The following is a 25,197-nucleotide window of genomic DNA, read 5'->3' on the forward strand; positions in this document are numbered from 1 at the left end:
ATTTGCGAATGCGCCAAAAGTCAGCCACTTCCTTACTGTTTTATTATTTTTTGGTTTGCGAAAGTATCAACTAAAAATCTCAAATAGTCGATAACTAAACTTTAAAAGCCGGAAGAGTGTGATTTTTTTTATGCACCGCATCTTTCATTACACAGCCCATTGTTGAAAGAAATGGGCTCTGAATATGAGGTACCGTATTTTTCCGAAGTATAAGTCGCTCCGGAGTATAAGTCGCACCGACCGAAAATGCATAATAAAGAAGGGAAAAACATATATAAGTCGCATTTTTTGGGGAAATGTATTTGATAAAAGCCAACACCAAGAATAGACATTTGAAAGGCAATTTAAAATAAATAAAGAATAGTGAACAACAGGCTGAATAAGTGTACGTTATATGAGGCATAAATAACCAACTGAGAACGTGCCTGGTATGTTAACGTAACATATTATGGTAAGAGTCATTCAAATAACTATAACATATAGAACATGCTATACGTTTACCAAACAATCTGACACTCCTAATCGCTAAATCCCATGAAATCTTATACGTCTAGTCTCTTACGTGAATGAGCTAAATAATATTTGATATTTTACGGTAACGTGTTAATAATTTCACACATAAGTCGCTCCTGAGTATAAGTCGCACCCCCGGCCAAACTATGAAAAAAACTGCGACTTATAGTCCGAAAAATACGGTACTTCTGTACCATTATAACGTTTGGTGGTTTGTGGAATTAGCCCTGTTTTTGCAAGAGCACCAACATTATCATGCAGATTGCTTCAAAAATTCTGAGTTCATTCTCATTTTGGCGTACATGGTTGAGCTCTTCGCAGCGTTCAATCATCTCAATCAGCCGATCCAGGGCAGTGGAGTCAACATCATTGAAGCGGAAGAAAACTTGAAGGCTTTTCAAAACAAGCTACCGTTCAATCAATCAATACAAGTTATTTATATTGCCCTTAATCACAAATGTCTCAAATGGCTGCACAAGCCACAACGACATCCTCGGATCTGGGGCCGTACTTATCAAGCTTCTTAGAATTACTCCTAAGAAGTCTGCTAAGAGTTGACTTAAGAGTAAATAAATTCTTCGCTGAAAGCTGCACTTAAAAGTTAGTTATCAAGCGTCTTACTCACACTTTCAGCGAAGTGTAGGACTGAATCTTAAGTGTCACACTCAGAGCTGAATTACGACATTACTATGTGCCGTAAATGGAATTTTAGGTGACGTCATTTCTGTGTCCATAGAAATGACCAATCACGGAAGGGAATCCCTTGTCTAAGAATAAAGAAATATCTTGGAAATATTTAAGTGGACAATGGGAGTGTATATTTTGACAATAAACTACAAAATAATACAAAACAAACTAGTCCCCGCCAGCACTCACGCTACCGCTCCCTCTCTTCTATCGCCCACACACTCACTGACGTCACTCACCTCACGGCCACACACATACGCTACTGTCATAACATTTTCTTTCCAATTCATTAATTAGGCAACTAATTTGAAACTGGTGTGGGTGGCTCTATATATACTAGCCCACTGCAGACACATGCAGAAATCAACAAGGAATCGAAAAGTATTAAATCTGTGACAAAAATAATATCCGCTCTGTCTAAACGATACCGTTTGATCAGCTGCTCGTCATCAAAAAAAAAAAACATTGTTCCGTTCCCTGAACGTTCGCGCACGTCTCTCTCGCCTCAGTGCCATCCCCTGCTGGCAACTCCTAACCACTTAAGACACCTCTGAAGGTCTCTTAAATATCGTGGAGAGTAGGAGTGATTCTTAGACTTAAGAACGTTGATAAAAAGCTTTTATTCTTAAGTTTGAGAGTAGGACTAAATTTCGCAAATTCTCAGGACTTAAGTGTAAAATGGCACTCTAAGAAGCTTGATAAGTACGGCCCCTGATCTCACATCAGGGCAAGAAAGAAGTTAAGTCCATGGGAACAATGTCTATGAAGGTTCTCATTCATCCAGGTCACGGTCATCTCAGAGCATTCAATCAATCGCAACTGGACTGTTTGGTTTGTCCTAGATTGGTCAGATCTATGAGCACGAACTGATGAGCGGCGAAACGTCTTCTAAGACTGCATCAGTTCGTGCTCATAGACTTAGATTCGTCTGATCTATACTCCAGAAATATGAGGGTGTGCCTGGGCAAAGATGGTTTCGCCCTATCGTAGTGAGAAAAACAACAGTTTTAATGCAAAATCGACTACGACCAGTCCAAAATAGTCAGAATCCCCCGCGTAAGCACTCCATTCAATTGTAAATAAATGGCACAAATGGCATTCATACTCCTGTTATTTGTGGGAGACTAAAATGCAGAGTCTTTTAGGAATGGTGCCGTTCAGGGATGTTTTTTTAACCTTGATTTAGATGGCTTCCCTCACTCTTTCGTACCATCCGTCCTCCCTGTAATGTAATGGATTAGATTTATATAGCGCTTTTCTAGACACTCAAAGCGCTTCACAGAGAAGTGAGAACCCATCATTCATTCACACCTGGTGGTGGTAAGCTACTTTCGTAGCCACAGCTGCCCTGGGGTAGACTGACGGAAACGTGGCTGCCAGTTTGCGCCTACGGCCCCTCCGACTACCACCTATCATTCATCATTCATTCACCAGTGTGAGCGGCACTGGGGGCAAGGGTGAAGTGTCCTGCCCAAGGACACAACGGCAGCGATTTGGATGGTAAGAGGCGGGGAGCGAACCTGCAACCCTCATGTTTCTGGCATAGCCGCTCTACCCACTGTGCCATGCCGCCCGAGAATGTCCAGAATCTGTACATTTTTGTTTTAAAAGGAGTGCTGCTTCTCCTGGAGGTGTAAGTAGACATCTGAGTCTTGGCCTGAAGAGTTTGCCTGTCTATGCCAGTGTTTTTCAACCTTTTTTGAGCCAAGGCACAGTTTTTGCGTTGAAAAAATACCGGAGGCACACCACCAGCAGAAATCATTAAAAAAAAAAAAACTCTGTTGACAGTAAAAAATCGTTGTCGCAATTGTTGGATATGACCTCCGAAAGGGACAAGCGGTAGAAAATGGATGGACTTTAAACCATAACCAACCGTGCATCACTATAGCTCTTGTCTCAAAGTAGGTGTACTGTCACCACCTGTCACATCACGCCGTGAATTATTTGGAGTTTTTTTGCTGTTTTCCTGTGTGTAGTTTTTTTTAGTTCTTGTCTTGCGCTCCTATTTTTCTCTTTTTTTGGTATTTTCCTGTAGCAGTTTCATGTCGTCCTTTGAGCGATATTTCCCGCATCTTAGCAATCAAGAATATTTCAGTTGTTTTTATCCTTCTTTGTGGGGACATTGTTGATTGTCATGTCATGTTCGGATGTACATTGTGGACGCCGTCTTTGCTCCACTGTAAGTCTTTGCTGTCGTCCAGCATTCTGTTTTTGTTTACTTTGTAGCCAGTTCAGTTTATGTTTCGTTCTGCATAGCCTTCTCTAAGCTTCAATGCCTTTTCTTAGGGGCACTCGCCTTTTGTCTATTTTTGGTTTAAGCATTAGACACCTTTTTACCTGCACACTGCCTCTAGCTGTTTCCGACATCTACAAAGCAATTAGCTACCGACTGCCACCTACTGATATGGAAGAGTATTACACGGTTACTCTGCCGAGCTCTAGACAGCACCGACACTCAACAACAACACATCATTTGCAGACAATAGAACGTGACAAGCGGTAAAAAAATATTTTAACCCAAATAGCATGCGTCGGCTTAGTGGTTGTTTGGTTTCCCCAATATATGAATCGGTGCATTCATCATTACACTGGATAGCAGACACCAGATCGTTTTTGTGGGTGTGTATGAGGGGGCGGGAGGGTGTACCAGTCTCTGTCTCAGGGTGTTGCCTGGTTTGAAGTGTACTAGGATGTTGTGTTGGTTAAAAAATCTTCAGAGTTTCTCAGATAGACTTGATGAATATGGAATGACAATATTTTTGCGTCTATCACCGTTTTCTTTTTCATCCACTGTGTGAAAAGTGCATGGTTCCAGAAATAACAAGAACAAAAAACCAGCTGGGGTAACCACAGGTTTTGAGGTCTTCCCTCAAATGCATATGCTCTTTCCCTTTGGCCTGTGGGGAGGTGACGTCCTATGAAACTATAGTTTCAATTTTGTCCAGTTTTAGATCGTTGATCATCGCTACAAAGTCAATTGAGTTTTGGACGTGGAGTTTTGCCAACCCAAGGTGCTAAGATGTTGGCCACATACTTAGCAGTATTGTATGTCACAGAGTTAATGCTGCGGACAATGGGCCTGAGGGGAGCCCCATCTTTGTCTATTTTTGGAAGGCCATAAATACCAGGGATGGTTTCTTGTGGGTATAAGCGGTAACACAATGCCCGGTGTAATGACATTATTGGATGCAGGCGCAGGTTTCAAAGGTTTTACTGTAGTTCAAGCAAAGGTATAAGGGAGTAGGCAAAACCGTAGTCAAAGACTAAAGCTAAATGCTACAAACGGACAGGACCGTGTGGTCAGGTTAAAGTCAAACAATACTGCCTGAGGCAGCCGGGCTGAAGAGGGTATATATATAGATGTTTGGTAATGAGTCACAGGTGAGTGTGGAATAGCCGAGTCTGATTGGCTGTGAGGCAATGAGCAGATGAGCAGACAGCTGAGTGTCGTTAATAGACCGGAGATGAGGATCTCTGGAATGAGGGAGTGGGTGTGGTCCTGACACATGGTTGATGGCTTCTGACTTTTGTAGAGTTTGTAAGCACTAGATGATTCTTCTATTCCACCCACTTGTGGGGTCCCTTTTGAGTATTACATATGCGTTGGAGTCTTTGAGGAGTGTAAGCAACTGGTTCTGGTAGTCCGTTGTGTTGAGAATGCTGGCACATATTTTCAGTTTTACAAACCTCGAAAAAGGAAGAAGTAAAAAGAAATAAAACTAAGAAAGGAAAATAATTTAAAAGAAGGAGCATCAATCCAACAACAACTGGAGCTTATTTTAGTACTACACACTGAAAACGAGTAGTGAGAGCAGAATAATGAATTTATTGACAGTGCAGTGTGAAAGCCGATGTGTTTACTTTGTAATTAAGTAAACACAGCCTCAAAGAAATACTTTCTGAAGAAACATCCACATTTCGATATCCGGCCCCGGAGCCCTTAGGGCTTTTGAAACTGCGGCCCTTTTCATTATGTAGTTGAATATCCCTGATGTACATTATGTGCAAAAAAAAATCTCTGGTCAATGTTAAACCAACAATATTTGTTTTATAGCATTATTGTCAGTGTTATGCAATAAGAATACAAAAGTTCTCAGTTCAACTCTGGAACACTGGCACTAAACATACCGTAGCTGGCAACAATTTTGCTGGTGGACATGAATAGATAGATAGATAGATAGATAGATAGGTCTTTATTGTCATTGCACAAGTACAACAAAACTTTACAGTACAATACTCTCCGATGCACAAAATAGAACCAATAGTAATGTTCACTCTTACTTGTGAAAAGTAATCCCCTGTGACCTGATTTCCACGGTCCGCCAATTTGTGCAAGAATACGCAGCACAATGCTCTGCCATCGTGTTCTTCCTTCTTCTTTCTGCTGCTCAAACAGGAGTAGACAGTTTCAAGATGGCAGCTACATTTCCTGCGCCCCAGCATTCAATGCAGCGTCTATATATATATGATATTTAGGGTTGAATGTATTGCTTTTTCATCCGATTATATACAGCCACAACCCCTACCTTAACCCTAACCCTAACCCAAACCCAACCCTAACCGTGACCTTAATTTATTTTCAGCAGTATTGTTTTTATTTTATTTAAACTGTTGAACAACTTAAGCTGTACATCAAGCAAGAATGGGAAAGAATTCCACCTGAAAAGCTTCAAAAATGTGTCTCCTCAGTTCCCAAACATTTACTGAGTGTTATTAAAAGGAAAGGCCATGTAACACAGTGGTAAAAATGCCCCTGTGCTAACTTGTTTGCAATGTGTTGCTGCCATTAAATTCTAAGTTAATGATCATTTCGAACATTAAATATCTTGTCTTTGCAGTTTATTCAATTGAATATAAGTTGAAAAGGATTTGCAAATCATTGTATTCTGTTTTTATTTACGATTTACACAGCGTGCCAACTTCCCGAGTTTTGGGTTTTGTACATGAATAAATGCCACATTGGGTGCTGTGGCGCAGGAAATTCGGCAGCCATCTTGAAGCGGTCGTCTACTCCTCTTTGAGCAGCAGAAAGAAGAAGGAAGAACACGATGGCAGAGCATTGTGCTTCATATTCTTGCACAAATCGGCAGACCGTAGAAAACTGTTTACACGCGATTACTTTTCACAAGTAAGAGTGAACATTACTATTGGTTCTATTTTTTGAATCAAAGATTATTGTACTATATTTATGCCCACCAGCGAAATTGTTGCCAGTTCCTGCAGCTAGTTTAGTTAGCTACTGTATGTTTAGTGCCAGTGTTCCGAATATGAACTTAGACTTTATTAGTCATTTTCCTTAACGGGAAACTGCACTGTTTTTGGAATTTTGCTTATCAGACAAAAGTTTTTTTGTTTTTTTTTCGCTTTCTAACCTCTAAAAATTGGCTCCTTTTTGGTAGCTAGTGAAGTGAATTCATTGCCTCATAATATATTTTGCATATGGTGAATGTTTATATTCATCTTGGAGAAAGCGAACCACAAGTTTAAGTAAATAGTGGTATTTAAAGATAAAGTACCACTGATAGTCACACACACACACACACACACTTACCCTCTGCATTTGACCCATCCCCTTGTTCCGTCCCCTGGGAGGTGAGGGGAGCAGTGAGCAGCAGCGGTGGCCGCGCTCGGGAATAATTTTGGTGATATAACCCCCAATTCCAACCCTTGATGGTGAGTGCCAAGCAGGGAAGTATTGGGTCCCATTTTTTTTATAGTCTTTGGTATGACTCGGCCGGGGTTTGAACTCATATCCTACCAATCTCAGGGCGGACACTCTACATAATTAAATAGGGGCCCTTATTTGGACATTCGCATGTGGACTGGGTTAGTTCTCTTAGGAGAAGAGGCAATAAAATTGGACCTCCGTATGCAAAGGTGATAGCCCTAGCCGTGAGAAGAGACTACATGTTTAGCTTAACGCCAACATTTAAGTTACGACTTAAATCTGTTGTTTTTCCAGACATTTACACACGAACATCTCCTTTAAAGGCCTACTGAAACCCACTACTACCGACCACGCAGTCTGATAGTTTATATATCAATGATGAAATCTTAACATTATAACACATGCCAATACGGCCGGGTTAACTTATAAAGTGACATTTTAAATTTGCCGCTAAACTTCCGGTTCGAAACGCCTCTGAGGATGACGTATGCGCGTGACATAGCCCGGGGAACAGAGGTATGCCTTCCCCATTGAATACAATACAAAAAAGCTCTGTTTTCATTTCATAATTCCACAGTATTCTGGACATCTGTGTTCGTGAATCTGTTGCAATTATGTTCATTGCATTATGGAGAAAGAAGCTGAGCAAGCAAAGAAGAAAGTTGTCGGTGCGAAACGGACGTATTTTTCGAACGAAGTCAGCAACAACAGTACACAGCCGGCGCGTCTTTGTTTACATTCCCGAAAGATGCAGTCAAGATGGAAGAACTCGGATAACAGAGACTCTAACCAGGAGGACTTTTGACTTCGATACACAGACGCCTGTAGAGAACTGGGACAACACAGACTCTTACCAGGATTACTTTGATTTGGATGACAAAGACGCAGACGTGCTACCGTGAGTATGCAGCTTTGGCTTCTAAACATTTGATCGCTTGACCGTATGTGCGCAACTTTTTTTTTGCGTATGTACGTAACTTTTTAAAAATATATAAGCTTTATGAACCTTGGGTTAGGTGAACGGTCTTTTGGGCTGAGTGATTGTGTGTGTTGATCAGGTGTTTGAATTGTATTGGCGTGTTCTATGGAGCTAGGAGCCAGCAGAGGAGCTAGGAGCTAGCGTAACAAACACGTAGGTGTTTTTATGCAGGATTAATTTGTGGCATATTAAATATAAGCCTGGTTGTGTTGTGGCTAATAGAGTATATATATGTCTTGTGTTTATTTACTGTTGTAGTCATTCCCAGCTGAATATCAGGTCACCCCCGGCTCTCACAGCATCTTCCCTATCTGAATAGCTTCAACTCCCCACTAGTCCTTCACTTGCACTTTACTCATCCACAAATCTTTCATCCTCGCTCAAATTAATGGGGAAATTGTCGCTTTCTCGGTCCGAATCTCTCTCACTTCATGCGGCCATCATTGTAAACAATAGGGAACTTTGCGTATATGTTCAACTGACTACGTCACGCTACTTCCGGTAGGGGCAAGCCTTTTTTTATCAGATACCAAAAGTTGCGATCTTTATCGTCGTTGTTCTATACTAAATCCTTTCAGCAAACATATGGCAATATCGCGAAATGATCAAGTATGACACATAGAATAGATCTGCTATCCCCGTTTAAATTAAAAAAATTCATTTTAGTAGGCCTTTAATGGCCACCTACAGGTACATCCAGGATCCCTTAGAGTTCCTATTTAATTCAATCAGAGTGTCAGTTAGGGTTGACGATGTTTTAACTATAATACATTCTAAAAACAATTGATGTCTTTATATGCTATGTCTTAGGGGTAATTCTGTATTGTCTCTGTTTTCCATGTAATGCAGCTGGAACAACAATCCAGCTGCACGCCATTTCATCCGCCGTCTGATGGTTCGTTGTGGTGTCTCGCAGAGACACGGTGTCCTTCTTAGCAGTAGAGATGTCCTCGGCTGAAACTGCAAAAAAACACCCATCTCCATTTGCCAACATTTCGGCCATTGTATGTGACCACAGTTATCTTCCCACTCGCTTTGCTGGTCTGGTGGAAAGTGCTCTGGGGCCGTACTTATCAAGCTTCTTAGAATTACTCCTAAGAAGTCTGCTAAGAGTTGACTTAAGAGTAAATAAATTCTTCGCTGAAAGCTGCACTTAAAAGTTAGTTATCAAGCGTCTTACTCACACTTTCAGCGAAGTGTAGGACTGAATCTTAAGTGTCACACTCAGAGCTGAATTACGACATTATTATGTGCCGTGAACGGAATTTTAGGTGACGTCATTTCTGTGTCCATAGAAATGACCAATCACGGAAGGGAATCCGTTGTCTAAGAATAAAGAAATATCTTGGAAATATTTAAGTGGACAATGGGAGTGTATATTTTGCCAATAAACTACAAAATAATACAAAACAAACTAGTCCCCGCCGGCACTCACGCTACCGCTCCCTCTCTTCTCTCGCCCACACACTCACTGACGTCACTCACCTCACGGCCACACACATACGCTACTGTCATAACATTTTCTTTCCAATTCATTAATTAGGCAACTAATTTGAAACTGGTGTGGGTGGCTCTATATATACTAGCCCACTGCAGACACATGCAGAAATCAACAAGGAATCGAAAAGTATTAAATCTGTGACAAAAATAATATCCGCTCTGTCTAAACGATACCGTTTGATCAGCTGCTCGTCATCAAAAAAAAAAAAACATTGTTCCGTTCCCTGAACGTTCGCGCACGTCTCTCTCGCCTCAGTGCCATCCCCTGCTGGCAACTCCTAACCACTTAAGACACCTCTGAAGGTCTCTTAAATATCGTGGAGAGTAGGAGTGATTCTTAGACTTAAGAACGTTGATAAAAAGCTTTTATTCTTAAGTTTGAGAGTAGGACTAAATTTCGCAAATTCTTAGGACTTAAGTGTAAAATGGCACTCTAAGAAGCTTGATAAGTACGGCCCCTGGTCTACATAGCAGAATCTGTGGTCTGGCAGATACGATGGAAGCTGTTCTGTGATGTGTGCTGTGTCGCGTCATCAACTGCACGAGCTACCACCTTCTAACACTTAAAAATAACGGCAGCCTAGTGATTCTATAATCAAGTTTGTTTTTAAATCTTTGAAATCTGTGAGCACAAAATTAGTACGCAATGTACCAGATTTAGCCTAATGAGTACCACTACAACATCATTTATGAAGAAAAGTGTAGAGTAGGTTAGAAAAAACATAGGCTAATAGGTTTATATTATAAATAGAAGAGTGTATAGTTGTGTTGAAAGTGTTTGCAAAATACCTGTCTATAGTCTGAATATTGTACACTGCAAAAAGTCAGTGTTCAAAAACAAGAAAAAAAAACCCCAAAATTAGGGGTATTTTATTTGAACTAAGCAAAATTATCTGCCAATAGACCAAGAAAATTCGGCTTGTTAAGACTTTCCAAAACAAGTAAAATTAGCTAACCTCAATTAACCCAAAAATACCTTAAAATAAGTATATTCTCACTAATAACAAGTGCACTTTTCTTGGTAGAAAAAAGAGACCTTTTTGCTCAATATGTGGAAAAATATTCTTAAATTAAGTAAATGCTAGTGCCATTATCGTGACATAATGATATGCGCTCGGCATCATGATTTTTTTTTTTCATGCTTGAAGTAAGAAATTATTACTTTCAAAAAGTAGTTTTATACTTGTGAATGTTAATGACACAGCTTTGCATCAGTTGGTATTCTAGTTTCAAGCATGTTTTACTCAATATAGGTCATCAAATCTCAGCAACAAGCTGTAATATCTTACTGAGATCATTTCGGACCAAAACCCTTAAAACAAGTAAAACACTCCAACATAAAATCTGCTTAGTGAGAAGAATTATCTTATCAGACAGAAAATAAGCAAATATCACCCTTATTTGAGATATTTCATCTTACTTAGATTTCAGTTTTTGCAGTGTATTATTGTTAATCCCACTGTGAATATTAAAATACGACAATTCATTTGCAATGTATCAGAGCTACATGTGTGAAGTTTGCATTAAAAAAAAAAAACGTGTGAAAATCAGTTAAGTATTGAAAAAGTTATGATACATTAAATGTGCCGACACTTCGTTTATCCTGTCACTAAATCTGGGGTGTCAAAATCAATTTTGGAGGCAAATCTATTCCCCCGTCGACGGGTAAAAATCATGGCATAATAACTTAAAAGTACAACTTCAGATTGTTTTCTTTGTTTTTACTTTGGCCCAAAATAGAAAAAGCACATTTTGAAAATGTACATATCCCTAATAATCCTCTTGACAAAACACTTCAAGTTAGTTGAAAATGCTGAAGAAAAAAATGGTGCACTTTCAAAAACACTATGAAGAACTCAAGGAACTTAGACTTAATGTCAGTGTTGTGACGATCTGTCACTTCATTTCTGATTGTGTTTCCTTGTTTGATGTTTATTTCCTATCGGCGCTCTTATTTTTGTTGCATTTCCTGCATGTCTCCCAGAGCGCTCGTTTCCCCTCACCTGTCCCTGATTGGCAGCCCGGCACACCTGGTTGCAGTTGCCAATCAGGCTGCTATTCATGCCTGCCTCACCTGTTCCTCAGTGCTCGAGGATTGATTATGTTGGAGAACCTTTGTATGCATGACTGCTTCGCCTCTGTTTAATTATATTAAATTCCTCTTACCTTATTGATCTTCTGTTTCCTGCATCTTGGGGTCACAACTACCGCAGCCATTCAAGTTCCTGACAAGTGTATCTACAAAGCAATTACACTTTCAGTCGCAGTCCATTTAGAATTGAACAAAAAACTAATTAAAGCATAAATAAAAACTCTTCTATGTATGAACTACCTCATTTGTCATTTCCACATATCAATCCTGTGCTAACTCAACAAACTGAGGTTGAATCTATTCAAGAGGGTTGAGTTATTCCCTGCCTTCTAGGCATCACAGTGTATTGATAGACAGATAAAAGCTGTGCAATGTGTGAACAATTTCAACAAACCAAAAATAAACACTTAAAAGACTGACAGTATTGCAGTAAATTGTTCACGTTCTTTAAATTTGCACAGAAGACATTAATTTTCACAGAACTATATCAATGTGCAGTGTCTCATGCAGCATTTAAAGTGGGGTTACCAATTGTTTATTTTACTCCTGTTTGCTTTTAACTTGTACCTCTTGCTTGGTATACTTGCTCGCCCCAGTATGAACTATTTGCTTGCCTAAGTGAATTGCTATTGCGACATCCTGTGGACCCATTTAGAACAGCAGTTTCTTTAATTTAAAAATGCAGCTCAACTTTACACTTAGCAAGCTCATCACGTGGGCCGGATTGAACCTGTTTGTCATCCCTGCACTAGATGGAGACGGTGACCGGTTTAGGATGGCGGCCCTACGGCTCGTCAGCGGCAATAAGCACTAGCGGTCGATGAGGCATCTATATATAAAGATTAGGGCTGCAACTAACGATTAATTTGATAATCGATTAATCTGTCGATTATTACTTTGCTTAATCGATTAATAATCGGATAAAAGAGACAAACTACATTTCTATCCTTTCCAGTATTTTATTGGAAAAAAAACAGCATACTGGCACCATAGTTATTTTTATTATTGTTTCTCAGCTGTTTGTACATGTTGCAGTTTATAAATAAAGGTTTATAAAAAAATAAAAAATACATAAAAAATGTGAAGAAAAAAATTGCCTCTGCGCATGCGCATAGCATAGATCCAACGAATCGATGACTAAATTAATCGCCAACTATTTTTATAATCGATTAGTTGTTGCAGCCCTAATAAAGATACTTATGCCCTTCTCGCTTTACTTCTGTTTAATACGCTTCACTTGCGTTGTCGTCACCCCTTAGAGTGGGCGCAACTTAGACTTAAAGTTGGGGTGACTTAGAGTGGATGCAACTTAAAGGCCTACTGAAAGCCACTACTACCGACCACGCAGTCTGATAGTTTATATATCAATGATGAAATCTTAACATTATAACACATGCCAATACGGCCGGGTTAACTTATAAAGTGACATTTTAAATTTGCCGCTAAACTTCCGGTTCGAAACGCCTCTGAGGATGACGTATGCGCGTGACGTAGACCGGCGAACACGGGTATGCCTTCCACATTGAAGCCAATACGAAAAAGCTCTGTTTTCATTTCATAATTCCACAGTATTCTGGACATCTGTGTTCGTGAATCTGTTGCAATCATGTTCATTGTATTATGGAGAAGGAAGCTGAGCAAGCAAAGAAGAAAGTTGTCGGTGCGAAATGGACGTATTTTTCGAACGTAGTCAGCAACAACAGTACACAGCCGGCGCTTCTTTGTTTACATTCCCGGAAGATGCAGTCAAGATGGAAGAACTCGGATAACAGAGACTCTAACCAGGAGGACTTTTGACTTCGATACACAGACGCCTGTAGAGAACTGGGACAACACAGACTCTTACCAGGATTACTTTTATTTGGATGACAAAGACGCAGACGTGCTACTGTGAGTATGCAGCTTTGGCTTCTAAACATTTGATCGCTTGACCGTATGTGCGCAACTTTTTTTTGCGTATGTACGTAACTTTTTAAAAATATATAAGCTTTATGAACCTTGGGTTAGGTGAACAGTCTTTTGGGCTGAGTGATTGTGTGTGTTGATCAGGTGTTTGAATTGTATTGGCGTGTTCTATGGAGCTAGGAGCTAGCATAGGAGCTAGGAGCTAGCGTAACAAACACGCAGGTGTTTTTATGCAGGATTAATTTGTGGCATATTAAATATAAGCCTGGTTGTGTTGTGGCTAATAGAGTAAATATATGTCTTGTGTTTATTTACTGTTGTAGTAATTCCCAGCTGAATATCAGGTACCGTGTGTATGCAGCCTTGGCTGCTAAACATGTGACAGCTTGACCGTATGTGCGCGTCACGTACGTAACTTTTTAAAAATATATAAGCTTTATGAACCTTGGGTTAGGTGAACGGTCTTTTGGGCTGAGTGATTGTGTGTGTTGATCAGGTGTTTGAATTGTATTGGCGTGTTCTATGGAGCTAGGAGCTAGCAGAGGAGCTAGGAGCTAGCGTAACAAACACGCAGGTGTTTTTATGCAGGATTAATTTGTGGCATATTAAATATAAGCCTGGTTGTGTTGTGGCTAATAGAGTATATATATGTCTTGTGTTTATTTACTGTTGTAGTCATTCCCAGCTGAATATCAGGTCACCCCCGGCTCTCACAGCATCTTCCCTATCTGAATAGCTTCAACTCCCCACTAGTCCTTCACTTGCACTTTACTCATCCACAAATCTTTCATCCTCGCTCAAATTAATGGGGAAATTGTCGCTTTCTCGGTCCGAATCTCTCTCACTTCATGCGGCCATCATTGTAAACAATAGGGAACTTTGCGTATATGTTCAACTGACTACGTCACGCTACTTCCGGTAGGGGCAAGCCTTTTTTTTATCAGATACCAAAAGTTGCAATCTTTATCGTCGTTGTTCTATACTAAATCCTTTCAGCAAAAATATGGCAATATCGCGAAATGATCAAGTATGACACATAGAATAGATCTGCTATCCCCGTTTAAATAAAAAAAAATCATTTCAGTAGGCCTTTAAGAGTAGTTCTGCGCAGCTGCAGCTAGATGTACTTGAAGAGTACAATATTTGACGAAAAACAACGCTAAAAGTTGCATGCACTCCAGTCCAAGGGAGGAGAGTCGAAAAATGCACAAGTTTGCAGTGATCACTTTGTTAAATGTTTGTTTGCTATACTTTTAACGTTTATTATTTACCATTTAAGTGTTACCTTGATATTAGGGACGTCCGATAATATCGGTTTTTCCAGAACTTGAGTTGATTTATTTTGGAAAACCTTGTTACATTGTTTAATGCATCCAGCGGGGCATCACAACAAAATTAGGCATAATAATGTGTTAATTCCACGACTGTATATATCGGTATCGGTTGATATCGGAATCGGAAATTAAGAGTTGGACAATATCGGAATATCGGATATCGGCAAAAAAGCTACTTGATATAATTTGTATTTCTTAAAACACATTTTTGCTTTGAGTGTTTCGAAAAGCACCAACTGGGCGTGTCTAAATAAAATAAATCAAATGTGAGCATGACCTAAAAGACTTTCACCAAAGGCAGCAATCATAACATAATAAAGCTTTCAGCACATACACAATGTCGCCATCTATAGCTATATTTTGATAAAGACGGGGGAAAACATGCTACTTGTAAATGGCGGGTGCAACAGCAACAAACATGGCTGTAGACGCAAACTTAAATCATGAAACGCAACCTTACCCGACCAAAAACAATATATATTTATCCGGGAGAATCTCAATGCTAATTTCCTTGACCCAGCCACACACAGAGAAGTTGTAGACCTCCATGCTTTTCCAAGCTTTTGTCGTGTAAAATGACGTCTGGAGCACAACATATATTTCGACATGTCTGGGAACGCGATTGACGGATAATTCTTGATATCACTCGACTTTTTTTTGATAAAGTATAGGGATCTATTCCATAGCATTGTTAGATTGTTGTGCTCATATTTGCTTTTTGCAGAAATAGCTATAGGTCTAGGCCCTTTGCATACTCAGGATAGTTTGCGTCCTGCTTGCTGCACAACAGCCATCTTGGCTTGGTTGACCACTGCTTTTTTGTCACTTCCGGGAAGAAGTCATGTGACGGAATACAAGCAATACACGACTTTGGACCGTGTCAGTGACTGCCGTAAACACCAATAGCTTTATCTGGGCCGGTAAACATTTTTATTACATAGACTTTGTAATTGTGAAAAATATGGACAATTGTCAAACAAATGCATTATGTTAAACCACTAATTGTATATAAGACAGCCGGTGGTGTTCATGTTAGATGTTTTAATTTGAAAAAATTTACAGTGAGGAAGTTGCAAACAGCACCAAAAATGTTTGTCAATTGTCAATAAATACTGTTTGTGTGTTCAATTGTTCAAATAAAAAAATAATACTGTTACTACCCATTTATATGACATTGTTCTTGAAATAAAGATAACAAAAATAAGAAAACCTATTCTAACAGTGACAGCAAGCATAAACTGCCTTAAAACAAGTTGACAGAAAGTGACGTAGACTTGTAGAACTGGTCGGGCACTAAAATTAACGAGGTTTGTTAATGGTGATAGTTGTAATACACCACTTTAACCACTAGATGGGACTCAGTGATCAGCTGTGGCAGACATAGACATCTTATAAGGTTACGCAGCATCCAGCGCTACTGCCTACTGGCGCTGACGAGACGCGGGGCCGCCATCTTGGAGTGGTGATCCGCTCCACTCAGTGCAATTCATTTGGCAGGAGCAATGAACTGTCAGCGGATTTAATTCACCTTACCTCACTGAATACCTAATTTGTCATACGTGTAGCTATGATAAAGGACACATGTTTTGGCGTGTTGTATTATTCATAGTTTGCTTAACAGTAATATAATATTATTATATGTTATAAGTGACCAGACGTCCGAGATCAAAACTGGGAATATAATCCCAGAGAAGGGGGGAAAAAAACGGTCAGCTATTTTTAAATTGAAGAAACAATATGATTACATAAACAATGTACGAATACATTATATATATATATATATCTTATAGACTGTATCTCTGTTGCTGCAGCAGCAGAGTGTTTATTCTGTCTTGACACTTTGTATTGATATTTTGTATTAAATTCTTCCCTTAAATTATCATGTTTACAGTGATTGTTTTTATATGTATTTTTTATGTATGTCGCTTTGGATAAAAGTCCCACACATTTCGCAAAGGTGGGGTACACAAAATTGGGTTGGAAAAGCTAGACTAAATTTAGACTTGTATAATACTGTATAGCCACTGTCCATCTGCTTGTCTAGTTAGCTAACATGTATTACCCCCCTACACAATCTGGACTGTGGTCCTAACTTTTACCCCTGTTGGCTTTTACAATCTTTATCTTCATCATTTATTTCAACTTTATGTTATTCAATCAAGTATGACATTTTTAAATGCAATTAATTTCATTGAGAAGCAATTCTATTATGGTCATACTCTTGTTTGCTAGCGGCTACGATTCCAGTACTGTTCTCTTACCTTCTCAACTCCGTGGTAATATTATTTTCACAAAATACAACCAATAGTACGTTAATGTTAAATCTTACTTGTGAAAAGTAACCCCCCGATACCTATTTTCAACAGTCCGCTCATTTGAGCAGAAAAACACTGAACACTCTTTGTTTTCTACCTGTCAACTGTCAGTTTAGGCCAGGGGTCGGGAACCCAAAATGTTGAAAGAGCCATATTGGATCAAAAATACAAAAACAAATCTGTCTGGAGCCGCAAAAAATAAAAAAACCATATTACATACAGATAGTGTGTCATGAGATATAAATTGAATTAAGATGACTTAAAGTAAACTAAATGAGCTCAAATATAGCTACAAATGAGGCATGATGATGCAATATGTGCATATAGCTAGCCTAAATAGCATGTTAGCTTCGATTAGCTTGCAGTCATGCAGTGACCAAATATGTCTGATTAGCACTCCACACAAGTCAATAACATCAACAAAACTCACCTTTGTGCATTCATGCACAACGTTTAAAGTTTGGTGGACAAAATGAGACAAAAAAAGAAGTGGCATAAAACACGTCCTAGAAAGTCGGAGAAAGTTATACATGTAAACAAACTAAGGTGAGTTCAAGGACCGCCAAAATTAGTAGGACAAAACGGCGCTCGCCAAATACTCGAATCAGTGAAGCATGTTTAATACAAACAGTGCGCTTTATAACAATTAGGGAGGTTTGTGTCATGTTTGTCCTCCTACAGAAACCATATTAAAACAAAAAATATTTTTTTTTCCCCTCATCTTTTTCCATTTTTCATACATTTATGAAAAAGCTCCAGAGAGCCACTAGGGCGGCGCTAAAGAGCCGCATGCGGCTCTAGAGCCGCGGGTTGCCGACCCCTGGTTTAGGCTCCTCATCACCACTTCAAGATGGCGGCCAAATTTCTCGCTTCACAGCAGCCAACGCTGCGTCTACTTATAAAATGTCTACGCATTGAACGTAATGATACAAAAAAAAATACTTCTGGACTATGGCAACACACAAAGGACAAAATAAAATGATTGCAAACTTGCAAATGAGACTCAGAAATGTAAGAAGACAATATATAACAACTGGACGGCAGGTGTTAAATCAGCTCAGTTAAAATTTGAATGAAAACCAAAATATTACATAAAGATTTATTACCACATTAACCTTTAGTACTAATTTCAATTCAAATGTTAGAGGTGCTGAGGGTGCCAAAAAAGAGTCAAAAACTTATTTTTAAAGCTATGTCCACACTATTTGTGTATATGGCACAACTCAGACCTACTCAGTGGCCTTGTGGTTAGAGTGTCCGCCCTGAGATCGGTAGGTTGTGAGTTCAAACCCCGGTCGAGTCATACCAAAGACTATACAAATGGGACCTATTACCTCCCTGCTTGTGTGTGTGACAATCATTGGTACTTTGACTTTAAATATGGCTACAGTATTTAAAGATGGCTGAAGACAAAAACCAGCATGGGCACGACAACGACCCCAAACACACAAAGAAACTGGTCCAGATATAAAGATATGCATTTATATGAATGTGACACATTTCTCGGCACTGGGAGCAATGAGGACGCCGAGAAGGCCATTACTCGGGATGCAGTCACATCTTTATTGTGATGGGAGTCATAAAAATGGAGCAGAAGTAAAAGAAAGACATTAGAAAGGACAGTGGGTTCATTGCAAACATGACGCAGCCTTCATTGGGCCGCTGGAACAAATTCATGGCACGGAACAGGACACAAAAAAAAACCAAATACTCTATAAAGAAAAAAGTGGGAGGACAACGTCTGCGAGGACATCCATCGCTGAAACCACGACGATTCATGCACTTCAAATCAGTAGCTTCATAACGACGATAACATTTTCATTCCTCGTCTTTGTGTTAATAGAATACATGTGGTACATTTTCACCTTTTTGTAAAACAGAAAACGGGATTATTTTTCATACTAAAATATATTATTGTATCAATTCAGCCTACAGTCATGTACACTACAATGTGTAATAAATAACCATCAAAGAAAATACAAAAATAAGACACATAAATATTTAAGAAAAAAAAAAGTTGTCTAAAGACTAAAACTGTGGAAAAAAAGTTCTAATACTGGCTTTTGTTAAAACATTAAATGAAACAAGTGGGAGGAAACAACAAATACTGTTAAGGTAAAATGAAGCACAGGAACGTCACGTTGGCTGACGTTTGCCACCTGAAGTGCGGGACAGCTCGCCGCCATCTTAACCTGAAGACAAGTGCACAAGCCGGACCAATATAGTTGATGATGTTCAACGTGAGCAAAGATAAAATCCACAGGTGAGTTCAGTGTGCAACATTTTGTCTGCATTAAAAAGCTTCCTCACGTTAATAAAAGCGTCCAACTCAGTAATCAATAAAGATGATCGCAGGCTGATTATGACACCATCAACTTTGTACTAGTACTTCCTGTCATGCTACATGCCATCTTTGGGATAGTTTATTGTAAAAAACCTTGTAAACTTGAGATCTCGGGGAGAAAAATCTCAACGAGCATTTACTTCTTTACCATTTTTAAAAGCATGACTATTTTTGTGTCCTTGGTGGCATGCGGCGGCTGTTGTGAGCAGGCGGTCAAAGGCGAGCCAACGCGGCGCTCGAATCGAGTAACAGACGTAACGAAATAATAGCAATAATACTGTCCAAGCGACAACACTGTTCAATGGCACTTTAACAGCACGCAGGTCTTGCATAAGGCAGGGGGCGCCGGCGTGGAGCAGCTCGACCCGAATGAGGAGTTTGTGTTTTTTTTCTGCTAGCTTTCTGGTGTTATGACTCCCAGGAACCGCCCCAGCTTGTTTTCCTTAAGGCTAACAGTCTGAAACTGAAAACGCCGGCTAGCGCACAAACGTAACACTGAAGGACTTGACGATGGGTGAGGCGCGTACCCGCAGCGGGAATACCGTAGTGCAGAGCGTTTTTGTTCGTAGAACTCAATAAAATACTGACTTTTAGGAAACTTCATTGGCAATAAAAAGGTCGTAGAAACAAGTCGAGCGAGTTAGTAACCGGGAGCAAACAAACGACGTTTATAAACATTTGTAACACTGATATTTGCACGGGAAAACAAAAAAGCTTGTGGAGTTCAGGCACACCCGGCGGTTTCAACACAGTAGTGGACCGTTCTCGTCAAAGTGTCCTGAAGGAATTCGCTCATTTGGCGTTTGTCACAGCTTCGTCCGAGGATCCCTCGCTGTCCGACCAATCCCTGATGTTTTTGTAGGTGCAGTCCGCTACCTGCTCCAAATTTACACCCGCAGACTCCTCTTTGTCCTCTGTGGATTCCTGCGACTGGTCGTGCGTCAGCTCCACCTCCACAACCCCGCATACAAATTCATCCACTTCCATGTCTGCCGCCTCCGCCTTCTTCCCTTTCCCCTCGTCTTTCTTTTCCCCTTCCTCCTTCGGCGCCTCTCCTTGCTCATCTTCCAGCATCTCTTCTTGCTCCTCCTCCGGCGCTTCTTCTTGCTCCCCATCTGGCTCCTCCACCTGCGCCTCCACTTGCTCCTCCTCCTCCTCCTCCTCCTCCTCTCCATCCTCCTCGTCCTCGTCCTCGTCATCGTCGTCGAAGTTCCCCTCGTAGATCTCGCACACGCCGTCGTCCACCTGCACCACTCTGACGTCGTCCAAGCACATGGCTTCGTCGTCCTCGCTCTCCCGGCCGTCAGAGTCCAGCTGGGAGATCGGCGTCGGGCCGAAGTTGTCCGACGTCGGGCCGAAGCTGTCCGACGTCGGGCCGATGTCCTGGCTGAACGCGTCTCTCTTGCAGTAGGAGTAGCGGTGGTTCATGTGCTGCGAGTATGAGCCCGAGTGCGAGAAGCGTTTGCCACACTTGTTACACTGGTAGGGCTTCTCGCCTGAGTGCAGGCGCGAGTGCTCCAGCAGGTGGTGCTTGTGTTTAAAGGCCTTCTTGCAGACCGGGCACTCATGCGGACGTTTTCCTGCAATATAAGTCAACAGAGAATGTTAAGAGGCAACAGCGGCGTCTTTGGGCAAGGACTACAACTAGAGATGTCCGATAATATCGGCCGATTAATGCTTTAAAATGTGATATTGGAAATTATCGGTATCGGTTTCAAAAAGTACAATTTATGACTGTTTAAAACGCCGCTTTGCGGAGTGGTACACGGACGTAGGGAGAAGTACAGAGCGCCAATAAACCTTAAAGGCACTGCCTTTGCGTGCCGGCCCAGTCACATAATATCTACGGCTTTTCACACACGCAAGTGAATGCAAGGCATACTTGGTCAACAGCCATACAGGTCACACTGAGGGTGGCCGTATAAACAACTTTAACACTGCTACAAATATGCGCCACACTGTGAACCCACACCAAATAAGAATGACAAACACATTTCGGGACAACATCCGCACCGTAACACAACATAAACACAACAGAACAAATACCCAGAACCCCTTGCAGCACTAACTCTTCCGAGACGCTACAATATACCGTATTTTTCGGACTATAAGTCGCAGTTTTTTTCGTAGTTTGGCCGGGGGTGCGACTTATACTCAGGAGCGAATTGTGTGTGAAAATATTAACACATTACCGTAAAATATCAAATAATATTATTTAGCTCATTCACGTAAGAGACTAGACGTATAAGATTTCATGGGATTTAGCGATTAGGAGTGACAGATTGTTTGGTAAACGTATAGCATGTTCTATATGTTATAGTTATTTGAATGACTCTTACCATAATATGTTACGTTAACATACCAGGCACGTTCTCAGTTGGTTATTTATGCGTCATATAACGTACACTTATTCAGCCTGTTGTTCACTATTCTTTATTTATTTTAAATTGCCTTTCAAATGTCTATTCTTGGTGTTGGCTTTTATCAAATAAATTTCCCCAAAAAATGCGACTTATACTCCAGTGCGACTTATATATGTTTTTCCCTTCTTTATTATGCATTTTCGGCCAGTGCGACTTATACTCTGGAGCGACTTATACTCAGAAAAATACACCCCGCCCACCTCAACCTCCTCGTGCTCTCTCAGGGAGAGCATGTCCCAAATTCCAAGCTGCGGTTTTGAGGCATGTTAAAAAAAATAATGCACTTTGTGACTTCAATAATAAATATGGCAGTTATTTTTTTCCATAACTTGAGTTGATTTATTTTGGAAAACCTTGTTACATTGTTTAATGCATCCAGCGGGGCATCACAACAAAATTAGGCATGATAATGTGTTAATTCCACGACTGTATGTATCGGTTGATATCGGAATCGGTAATTAAGAGTTGGACAATATCGGATATCGGCAAAAAAGCCATTATCGGACATCTCTAATTACAACTGTGGGAGGCGACTCACCGGTGTGTTCGTATTTGTGCCTGAGCAAGGAGCTGCCCTTTTGGAAGACCTTGGAGCAAAGATCGCAGGCGTAGACGCCGTTTTCAAGCCGCGCCTTCTTCAGTTCCTTTTGGTCCTCAGCCGCAGACACATCAGAACTTGTGTCAGGTGTCTACGAGAAAGAAAGAATACACATGAATCCGTCTGTTTATTTCATTAGCAAAAAGCAGCACGCACATGAAAATGAGCTAAAGTCCCGCAAGGTTCTGTCCTGAGACCCCAGTTATTCAGAAAACTGTGTTCTTACCTTGTGTCCGTTGAGGACAACCGTCTTGGCTGCGTTGTCGGTCGTGGCGGCGTAGGTGTAGGTTAGCTGCGGGATGAGGATGGTTCGCTTGGCTGAAGTGTTGAGGGAGCCCAGACAGCCCACCGTGCCCTGACCGGTGATGGCCACCAGGGTGGGCATCTGCGAGGCAGGGACGATGTTGCGGGTCTGAGGTGTGGCTACGTAGACCGTGCGCCCACCGACCTGCTCTTTCCGCAGGCAGGCCAGGTTGAGAGGCTGCGGTGGCTTCTTGGCAGGAGGCGAGTCTTCCGGAACGGCTCGAACCTGTTTCGGAAGGGAAAGGTCCAAAGGTTCTGCTTGAGAGTCCGGAGCCTCCGGGTCCTCCGGCTCGCTTTTGACAATGACCAGGTCGCCGGGTTTGAGGCTTAACGACGAGGAATCGGATGGGGAAGCACTTCCACACTCCAATGAGGCTTTGGTATCCTCCTGTCTCTCTCCACTCTGATTGCAGGAATCCAAGTCAGACTTTGGCAGTAGAATCGGTTTGGATTCTTCCATGTCGCTGCTTTTCTTGCCAGTGTTCATCTTGACAAACCATTTCCTAACCACGTCCACGGGAATACTGACAGAGTCTGAGATCTTCTCCAGATCTTCCTTGCTAGGGTTGGCGTTGGAGGCGAAGTAGCTCTTGAGGTGCGACAGGAGGTCGTCCACGGGAGGTTCCTGAAGCGTCACCCCTGCCTCGCTGAGAAGATCGGCAAAGGAAGGGTCCAGAGTGGCAGAGTCCACGGCATCGCTGTTGGCCGCCTTGTGGTGCTGGAGCAAGTGCAGCGCCTCCAGGTTTTCAGGACAGTCTTCGCAAAGTAAACAAGCATTGGCGCCGTCAGCTTGGGGAACGTCAGCCGCTTCCGTCTTTATGGTCTTCTGCATCTGCTGGTTTGGTTCTGTTTCTGTGACAAGCATTGACTCAGGTTCTTCCTTGACGCGGCTGAGGTCTATTTTTGGAGTGGGTGGTTTGTCCGTTTTAGTGGGGGTAGGGGCGGCGGCGATCGGGGTAAGAGGAGTGAGGGGGAGGTTGTTTTTAACAAAAAGCGACATGGGCTGGGTAGAGGCGGTGGTGGCGGGTGCCGGACCGATGCTGTAGTTGATGATGATCTTGGTGGTGCCGTCATGGTCCACGAAGGCGGGCAGACTGATGATCTGCTGCTGAGGCTGCAACACGGTGCCGTTGGTCGTACCCAGCACCTGCCTGAGCACGTTCCCATCCATGGCCACTTTCAGAACGTTCTGCAGGTCATTCATGTTGATGTTGAGTGGTGCCCCCATGCCCATGGTGGGCAGAACCATGGTCACGCCCTGAGGCAGCGCAGCAGGGGCCGCTGCTGGCTGTGAGGTCACCGTATTCGCCACCCCGGCCGGTACAGCCACAGGCGGCTTGCAGGAATGTTCCACTGGTTCTGATTTGATCTGAGTGACGGGGAGCTGTTCTTGGAGAGGTTTGCTATCAGGCTTCTCTTTGAGGGCCGGGCGGACCGGAGCGATGGCGACTCGCATGGCGGTGGAGTTGGCGACGGGCAACTTTGTGGCTTTGTGAGCAACGCCGTTTGGCGTGACTGCTCGCACACACTTCTTGCTGCTGATATGGGAACTGTATGAGCCCGAGTGGGAGAACCTCTTCTTGCAGTTTGCGCATTCGTACGGTTTCTCTCCTGGAAACGACACATGCAGAAGTCACTGTTAGACACACAATTGTATTTTTTTTCCAAAGCAGGTGGGCTGCATTCTAGTGCTAATTTTAACAGCAGTTTTTTTATATACTTTTAGTCATAGTCTTCTGATGAAAAACTATTTTAGCTTTAGTCATATTTCAGGCATCTAAATAAATGTTGTTTTAGTCGACTAAATTCCTCAGCATTTTATTCGACTGCATTTAGTTGACTTAACAAGTATAAAAGATAACGCATATTTGAAGTTGTCGTTATACCACTTTTATTAAGGTTATTAAAATTACTTTACAATTAGAGATGTCTGATAATATCGGCCGATAAATGCTTTAAAATTTAATATCGGAAATTATCGGTATCAAAAAGTAAAATTCATGACTTTTTAAAACGCCGCTGTACGGAGTGGTACACGGACGTATGGAGAAGTACAAAGCACCAATAAACCTTAAAGGCACTGCCTTCACGTGCCGGCCCAATCACATAATATCTACAGCTTTTCACACACACAAGTGAATGCAAAACATACTTGGTCAACAGCCATACAGGTCACACTGAGGGTGACCGTATAAACAACTTTAACACTGTTACAAATATGCACCACACTGTGAACCCACACCAAACAAGAATGACTAACACATTTCGGGAGAACATCCGCACCGTAGCACAACATAAACACAACAGAACAAATACCCAGAACCCCTTGCAGCACTAACTCTTCCAGGACGCTACAATATACCACCCCCCCACACACACACACCTCAACCTCCTAATGCTCAGGTAGAGCATGTCCCAAATTCCAAGCTGCTGTTTTGAGGCATGTTAAAAAAAATAATGCACTTTGTGACTTCAATAATAAATATGGCAGTGCCATGTTGGCATTTTTTTCCATAACTTGAGTTGATTTATTTTG

General features: G+C 41.5%; 1 protein-coding gene across 2 annotated transcripts in view; it reads right to left on the reverse strand.

Annotated features, from left to right (window-relative positions):
• Nucleotides 1-18,536: 18,536 nt before the first annotated feature.
• The window catches only part of LOC133631087 (zinc finger E-box-binding homeobox 1-like), a 94,291-nt gene continuing 87,630 nt past the window's right edge, over nucleotides 18,537-25,197 (reverse strand). For both annotated transcript variants that reach the window (XM_062023124.1, XM_062023126.1), the window contains exons 6-8: nucleotides 22,585-24,272; nucleotides 22,299-22,449; nucleotides 18,537-20,917 (exon numbers count right to left, since the gene is read on the reverse strand). In XM_062023124.1, coding sequence (XP_061879108.1) covers nucleotides 20,130-20,917; nucleotides 22,299-22,449; nucleotides 22,585-24,272 — 2,627 coding nt within the window. In that variant the 3' untranslated portion in view covers nucleotides 18,537-20,129. The remainder of the gene's footprint in view (nucleotides 20,918-22,298; nucleotides 22,450-22,584; nucleotides 24,273-25,197) is intronic.

The sequence above is a fragment of the Entelurus aequoreus genome, linkage group LG16 (assembly GCF_033978785.1).
Source record: "Entelurus aequoreus isolate RoL-2023_Sb linkage group LG16, RoL_Eaeq_v1.1, whole genome shotgun sequence".
Classification (NCBI taxonomy): domain Eukaryota; kingdom Metazoa; phylum Chordata; class Actinopteri; order Syngnathiformes; family Syngnathidae; genus Entelurus; species Entelurus aequoreus.